Below are 8689 nucleotides of genomic sequence, written 5' to 3' on the forward strand. Positions count from 1 at the left end.
GCAAATTACATCGTAACAACTGTGCATTTTGGTTCACTGTGATGATCTAGATTTAGTGACTGCAACATGTTTATAGTATGATTCAAATTCCATCGCTGATGAAGTTATATAAATAATGCATATATTGATACTTTTGGCAAAATATAAATTTAAAACTTGTATAATGTTCTTGAGTTTTTTGAAACTATATATATGTTATATATATGTTAAGGGGGATATATATCTATTATATATATATGTTAAGGGGGAAAAAGGTACAATTCACTTTTCTAGCCAAGAGTTACCAGGTTCATTCTAAAAGTATCAGATTTCACATTGTATAACCAAGTAATTCCTCTCAATTCTTACTGTACAACAACCCAGGGCACCAACTCTCAAAAGTTTTTGTCTGGCCCATCAGGAAAAACCCCCATGGGAATCATCTGGTATTCAAGAGTTCAAAGCTCTGTTCACTGGGGAATCCAAGTGAGACTGAAAGGTCAGCTACAGTCACTCTAACAATTCAACAGAGATGTGGCTGAATTTGGTTCACTCTGAGTGTTTCTTGAGATTCCTTGAGAGCATGTGATCTGTGCAGCCAAACTACCAGTCCTCTGGAGAAACATTTAAAACTCACTCAGAACATACATTTACACTATGGGATGGTGAAAAAGTAACCATAATTAGTTACTTGTAATCGAAGTTTGTTTTTATTTTTTGGAAGTAAATGAAATCAAAGTCATTCCCATTCCAACTTGTAAAATGCCTTTGAAATAATGAAAGTGATTTAATAGTTTCAAAGGAAATTTGCATTGTCTCAGTTAACCAATTAACACTGGTTAATTTGACTGTTATCCTTTTTCTCACCAACTATCAAAAGACCCACTAAACCATGCCATTGATCTCACACCTACCCTAAAAATAGACTGTTATTATCTTCCTCCCTTAGCCTACCTTCTCTTTGTCAACAGACAGGCCACAGTCTTCTCTTCTACAGCACACTGCTAATTAAAATACATCGCAAATACTCCTGAGTCAAAGTTAAAGCCTTTAATGCTTAAACTCTAATTGGCTAACTCTTTATTAGAAACCTGGAAGAGTGAGTCAATGAGGTGAGGGAAGAAAGGTGACAGAAAAGGCCGGTGGGAGGGCGCCTGGGTGGCTCAGATGGTTAAGCCTCTGCTTTCAGCTCAGGTCATGATCCCAGGGTAGGGTCCTGGGATCGAGTCACGTCGGGCTCCTGCTTGGCGGGGAGCCTGCTTCTCCTTCTCCCTCTACTGCTCCCCCTGCTTGTGCTCTCTCTCTCTCTCTCTTTCTCTGTCAAATAAATAAAATCTTTAAAAAAAAAAAAAAGTTAAAAAAAAATGAAAAGGCCTGTGGGAAAGCAAAAAAGAGAAACTGTCTTTTTTTTTTTTTTTAAAGATTTTATTTATTTGTCAGAGAGAGAGGGAGAGAGAGCAAGCACAGGCAGACAGAATGGCAGGCAGAGGGAGAAGCAGGCTCCTGCTGAGCAAGGAGCCCGATGCGGGACTCGATCCCAGGACGCTGGAATCATGACCTGAGCCGAAGGCAGCTGCTTAACCAACTGAGCCACCCAGGTGTCCCGAGAAACTGTCTTTTTAAGTCACCATTTCACCACTGAATGTAAAAACATTTTCAGCTTCCTTTACATTTTTACACAGAGACAGTGATGGATTGAACAGAGCAAACAGACCACAAAACAATACCAATAATGGAGCCCCAAGAGATCACCAAACCAAACCATGAACTTCGAACAGCTTCTGCAACAGATCACTTCATCATGCCAGGGTGATGTTTTCCCAACTCCCCCCCATTCCACAATTCGTCATTTCAGCCCCCCAAAAGAGTTGGGTAGAAAATAAGATAGGGAACCAGCAACAGAAAAGGTTACTGCTTTTTACTCATACACAGCACACTCTTAACAGAAACCAGTCTAATTTCAATACCAATCTAACAATTATTTTGGAATATTAGTTTTCTTTAAAAAAAAAATAGTAGATGGATGGAAAAACAATAGGATAAAGTCATAAGTTCATTTCCCTTAGAAAATTTTTAATTATGTCTGGGTTACTTTATCATTTTAAAGTCCATATCCATTCCCTGCTGGCCACTGAATGAACAAATGAACCAAATTAAAAGTTCCCAGTAACAATTCTTGCCTTTATTTAATTACACCTGATAATGATTTGTACGTAAGAGAGGAAAGACAGAAACAAGGGGACTGGGAGAACAGGCTGTGACAGGAAATTAAAATGAGACTGTTAACACAAATGCACTCCATTACTGAATGCAGAGCAAAGCTGACAAACACCAAACACCAAGCTGGCCTGGGCAGAATACTGAGCCCAGCCCTGCTCACCTCTTCCATAATGTACCTATTCTTTTTTGTTGCTGTTGTGATGTACCTAGTCTTGACCTTCAAATGCTCTTTCCCTCTGGGTCTTTTTCTCAAGTCAGTATACATCAATTCCTGTCTGGAACACTTTCCCCATTTATATCATTAACAGGCACTGTGCACACACTGCGAACAAAATAAGGAATAAACAGTTAATCCCTGACACATCATGAAATGTACAGCCTGTTGAGGAAAAACAATTATAATAAAGGCCCACTTGATAACCGTTAGAACATGCTCCAGTAATGTAATATGTTCAGAGCAGGGAAAATTCACTTACCAGATGCCAACAAAGCTATTTCAACCATCTTAAGAGATGCTGGCACAACCTGGGCTCTAGGTGGTGGCTGGAGGGATACAAACGACTCAGAAACTGACTGGATGTAAGAAGATGAGAGGAATAGGAAGGTAGGGTGCCCATATTTCTGCCTGGGCGTTTTGATGGCTGAAAAGCCACCTAATGGGAGAGGGAGCAGTGGTTACGTAGACAGATTCAACTGGAGCTGCCTGTGGGAAGTCTAAGCAGGGGATGCTAAGTGGGGGTTTCAAATGATGGGGAGAAGCTTGGTAGACAGACTAGAAATAGACTGGAAGCTGTCAAGACATAAATGCTAACTGAAGCATAACTTGAGAAACCCCAACATTTAAGGTGCAAGGAGGATACTGGGTACACAAAGAAAAATGGAAAGTAAGGTTCTGGGTCTGGTGGCTGTAAGTTACAGGAGTCCCTATCTACTGGCTTCTACCTTTATCCCCTCGGTCTGCTACTGTACCTTGGGACGAAAGTCATATATGCAACGCTTCACTGTCAAGCCAACTGCAAATGCTGGTATGTTTTTCTTTCTTTACTTGCCTGATGTCCACACTTTTTAATCTATGAAAATCTAGCTTTACGCACTACAGAAACCATCCTCCGTGGAATCAAGAACTTCCTGAATGTTCCCAGTAATTTCCTAACAGTAAGTTCTATTGACTTCATTTTTGCACCAGTTTCTGGGACACCCTAACCCCCAGTTGTCTTACATCCCCCACAACACTTCCCACTGTTCACCTGCTGTGTACTTACTAGATGGTGTGCTCCAACGTCACCTTGCACCATCTCTCCTAGTCCCACCAGCTTGTCCTGGTTAACCCGACATAGATGGTACTTCTCAGCAGCGATTCTCAATTCTCCACCACCAATCTGTTTTTCCCAAGATCCTGACCTTTGTTTCAATCTTCCTACTAGACATTTTTTTTTTTTACTTCCATCCCTCAGATGCCTCGAACACCACCTGTCCAAACTCAAGCTCGCTGGTTGTTCCCTCTAAAACATGTTCCTCTTTTTTTCCTCTGTAGGTCCGTGACTTCCCCATTCACTCAAAGCCAGGAATCCTACTGCTTCTCTCCAACTAATTCTTGCAACCAACCAGGTATCAGGCTTCAGTGCATTTCTCTCAAAACAACTTTTTAGATCAGAGAGGAGGCCCAACACCACTGGTTTTCCATAGGGGCTGCTTCTGTGTACACCATCCCAGATAGCTTCCTGTGTTAGGTTAGACCCACTGTTTCCACCTGCCTCCAGGACTGCTGCCGATTTCATCATTTAAGCGAATAATCTCAGCGTATAATCTCACTTCTTTAACGGCTCCACAAGCTTCTCAGTGCCACTACGGAGAGTAGTATAACTTGACAAATGTCAATCATCTTTCATCTCCTACTAAGCTCTTGGCACAGCCTTAGAGCTTCACTCACCCAGAGTGTGGTCAGCAGTGACATGATGAGGAACTTGCTAAAAAGCAGAATCTTGGGCCTCACCCAACTTTCTTACGAGAATGATTCAGATACACATCAGAAGTTTGAGAAGTGCTGGTTAGGTGCTTTAATGAACTGAATTTCTCACCTCCCAAGACACATTCTACCGTTTCAGATCTCCATGCCTTTGCAAAACCTGTATCATCTGCTGGATGTGTCCTATCAAAATTTGCACCTTGCGAAGTTCTATACTACTGTAAGGGTACCTAGCACAGCACAGAACATAGTAAGCAATAAATACCTGAATGACTAAATCATGTAATCAATTAATTAATGGATGGATTTGGCTCCACACATGCAGGATCTGAGGTACTAAAGTGCATTCAGATGAATGTGAATGTTAGGCAGCTGGAAATAGTGGCGAAGGATTCAAAGGACAGGTGGGCTGAGCTGGCACTACTTTTAAGTCACGAGCAACTATTTGGAGGTTATAGTAATGGATAAATGAGGCTACCCACATTTAAGATTGAGTGAAGAAGACTATGGGACAAATCATAGGGAAGGCTGGTATTTAAGGGACCTACTATGAATTTGATGAAGAGCGGGTTAGCAGGGTGGGAAAGAACCAAAACAGGTATCAAGGAGCTCTGAAAAGATAAATGGATTTGCCAAACGGTTACTGTTCTCTCTGGCAACTGAAGTGGAATAGAACAATTAGATCAAAGATAAAGCAAAAGCTTAGAACTTCTTTAGACTAACAACTGAATGAGACAAGGCAACTGGAATGACCACTACCAAGGACCGTCTTTATTTGATGAGAAGGGAGAGAGAGCTGGAACTGATGAGAGCTACAGCATATACACGGGCCTAGTGATTAAAAAGGCTGCAAACTTTCAGTCATAAGACATTTGCCGAACATTTGCTCTTTGCCACATACCATAAGCTAACACTGGGACTATAATAAGAACACAAGTAATGCCCCTCAATGCCCCTCGTGCAATGAGATAAACTGAGTAACTGATGGACACCCCCACAACAAACAGGGTAAGAAGCCATTGTAAAGTGGCTTGCCTTGGGGGCACCTGGGTGGCTCAGTGGGTTAAAGCCTCTGCCTTCAGCTCAGGTCATGATCCCAGGGTCCTGGGATCGAGCCCCGAATCGGGCTCTCTGCTCGGCAGGGAGCCTGCTTCCTTCTCTCTCTCTGCCTGCCTCTCTGCCTACTTGTGATCTTTGTCTGTCAAATAAAGAAATAAAAAATCTTAAAAAAAAAAAAAAGTGGCTTGCCTTGGAGGAGGGGCAACTTTTTTTTAGGTGGTTGGTATAATATAAAAAATGTAGACAGTAAGAGAGGTATATGGAGGGGATCAAGTTCACATTTAATCTTCATATTTTTTTATCCAAAGGAAGACTCCAGGCAAGCAAAATGATAAAACATTTCACTCTGCTCCGTAATGACTCTGAGATGGTAGGAACCCTATTCTTGACACACAAAGCAACTGAGGCACACAGAAAGGACAGAGGCCTGTAGCCATCAAATGGCTAACAAGTGGTGGGAAGACAAGTACTTTTTTTTTTTTTTAAAGATTTTATTTATTTATTTGATAGACAGAGATTCCAACTAGTCAGAGAGGCAGGCAGGGAGAGAGAGGAGGAAGCAGGCTCCCAGCTGAGCAGAGAGCCCGGTGCGGGGCTCCATTCCAGGACCCTGGGATCATGACCTGAGCTGAAGGCAGAGGCTAGCTTCACTCATGTTGACAGTGTGTGAGAAACAACAGCACCCCAAACTTTAACAAGATCCTCAGGTGATGCTGGTGCTGATACACGGGCCACATGAGTTTGTAACACCCGCCTAAGCCCTGGTTCCTTGTGTTATTGTAATAGTGTCTGAGAGCATGAACTAAGATTAAGAAAATAAAGGGCTAAAATGAAAGTCTTCAGTATTTGGCACATAGTCAAACCAACAGCAGGTTATTACTACGTGACACATAACCAGTGATAGAAATTAAGGAGGTCAATTAGAGGTAATCAAAGAGGAAAATGGCTGTTTTAGAGGCAAAAATAGCAAGTGGTAAGAGCAAGGATTAAGGAGGAAATCTGTGACCTTAGCAAATTAAGTTATATAACTACTCTGCGCCTCAGTTTCCTCACATGTGCAACAGGGATCATTACAATACATACCCTCCAGGATTGCTAGGTAGATGGAGTATATATAAAGCCCTTAACAGTGCCCTGGCATTTAATAACTGTTCAATCAAGGCTCTAATATTACTACCATTGCTACAGCTGTTCTACTACAGCCACTTTTGCTACTGGTAGTGTGACTTGATACTGACTGGACAGATAATAAAATACATCAAAAGGACTTCCACTAGCAACCAGAATATATGACAAAACTCTTCACAACCCATATGGAAACAGATCTAGAGAAAAAATAGCACTGCAATTTTTAATATGTAAGCCTCCTCCACTTTGTTTTGTTAAATGTAGAAGCCGATCATGTTACCACTCAAATCAAACTCATAGGAATGAAAGCCTAAAATGGCAAGAGTTATCTGAAGAAATACTCAAAGCCATAGATCAATTACATAGCTTTTTGAGTTGTTCCCTAGGCTGGAAAACTGTACCTAAAAATAGTACAACAGTGCTTTCATGAGAAGTTCACTATCCTAGTATACCGCTTATGAGTAGAATGACTCTATCAAAAATATCCTGTTGAGATTGTTCCTAACAAAGTGAGGTGTCCAGAAAAAAATGAAATCCATACAATTATCTGGACATCCCCGGGGTGGGTGGGGGGGTGATCCTCTACATGGTTTATGTTATTCCACTTTTCTGCTCTAGATGTAGCTTAAAATATTTTTCCCAGAGAGAACCTGCGTTACCCACTTCAACTTCAGTTTAGTCTTTGACAAAACAAAGGTGGTAATGTACCATGTAAACTGGTTACTGACCCTTCGTCCTTTCCAGAAGCATTACTTTGGAAATTTCACCCAAGTCTAAATGATATGTATCAAAAAGGTGGAGGTAGAGGTGTAGGTGGTGGTATATACCGAAGATTAGACTTGTTAATAGAATGTTGATCCCGTGAGTAATGCTCACAGATGTGGCATCCAACAATGGAATTAACATTTCAACAGGAAGCAGAAAGCCATCCCAACAAAAAGGGCCACCCGCTCCCTTCCAACACTTAAAAAAAAAAGCTCCTTTCCAACATTTAAAAAAAAAAAAATGTCCTTCCAGAGACTACACAAAGTGTGCCTCCTGAGGGTCGCACCGTTGGATTTTTAAAAATTAGCCATTTGGTTCTAAACGTGACATATGCCTATCCTGACAAACAAGATCAGTTAGTTAAAACACTGCCATAAAAACTGACCAATTTTTTAAAGCGTCAAATGATTATGCCTTCTAATGGTCCACACATTTTTTAAATGCCTTTTTTCCCCTCCTGAGAGAGGCGCAGTCAAAAAATGTACTTGGCGAATCCTTCAGGAATTGCCCTGTATAAGTCATCCCCTCTTATCTTCAAAATGAATTAACTCATCATAAACGCAAACCGAGCTTACGATTTCCTCTTTGCACTTTGCTCCGGGACTGCAGAAATTATATGACCGCATTTTTGCAGGAACCTAGTTTGGATTTCCAACCGTCTACTTCGGCGAGCTACCGTCTAGTTAACAGCTCGTGCTTGGGCTCGCCGCTTTCGAGATGAAGAATGCTCAAGCTACTACTGTTCGTCTCGCGCTTGGGCTCGCCTCTTCTACGAGACCAAGAATGCTCAAGCTACTGTTCCTTCAGCGCCTCTTTCCTAGAGATCGCTTGGACGCACGGAGGCACTGAAAAGCTCAGTGTCTATTTAATCATGGCGTTTGTAATTCAGCCTCCCCGCCTGGACTGCTCAACACCTGGAAACTCGCAGCCCTAGGCTTCTGAAATCGAGTAAGCCCGCGCGGACACCACACGAGCTAACAAGAGAAAGGGCAAGAGCAAATAAAGCAAAGCTCGCACCCGCCGCAAAGAATGGTCTGGGAAAGACGCCAGGCGCACCCGGCACGCCGCGCCCACCCACCCGCGCCCGGGGAGCCCCTCCACCGCCGCCCCCTATCTCGGGGATCGGTCCCTACTACCTCCAGCTCCCCCCGCCCCCTCACCTCACGCCCCCGCACGGCTCCATTCCGAGCGGTTCCACCTTCCCGGCTCGCACGCGCGGCTCCGCAAAACCACCCCGGTGCAATACCGCCCGCACAGCCACCACTGCCGCAGCGCCCCCAAATCGCACCCGTCCCCTCCCCCACGCCTCATTGTTCCCGGGTGGCCGCAGGCAGAGAGCGCCCCAGGGCGGTGCCGACTATAGGAACCCTTGGAACCAAATTGCCCCCTACTCACCCGCGACTCCGCACAAGAGGACCAAGCGCAGCAGAAGCGCCATGGTGGCGGCCCGGCCGTGGGCGGTGACTGAAGGTAGGCGGCTCTCACCCGGGGTCTCAGTGAGCCGGTGCCTGCGCGCTCCCGACTGGCTGGCGGCGGCGGCACCTCAGCACCCCCGTCCCACCCCACCCTCGC

General features: G+C 43.7%; 1 protein-coding gene across 3 annotated transcripts in view; it reads right to left on the reverse strand.

Moving 5' to 3' along the window:
* Positions 1–8681, reverse strand: part of CXADR (CXADR Ig-like cell adhesion molecule) — a 58754-nt gene extending 50073 nt beyond the window's left edge. For all 3 annotated transcript variants that reach the window (XM_047721788.1, XM_047721780.1, XM_047721774.1), the window contains exon 1: positions 8513–8681. In XM_047721788.1, the coding sequence (XP_047577744.1) occupies positions 8513–8555 (43 nt within the window). In that variant the 5' untranslated portion in view covers positions 8556–8681. The remainder of the gene's footprint in view (positions 1–8512) is intronic.
* Between the last annotated feature and the right edge of the window lie 8 nt (positions 8682–8689).

The sequence above is a fragment of the Lutra lutra genome, chromosome 1, assembly GCF_902655055.1.
Source record: "Lutra lutra chromosome 1, mLutLut1.2, whole genome shotgun sequence".
Classification (NCBI taxonomy): Eukaryota; Metazoa; Chordata; class Mammalia; order Carnivora; family Mustelidae; genus Lutra; species Lutra lutra.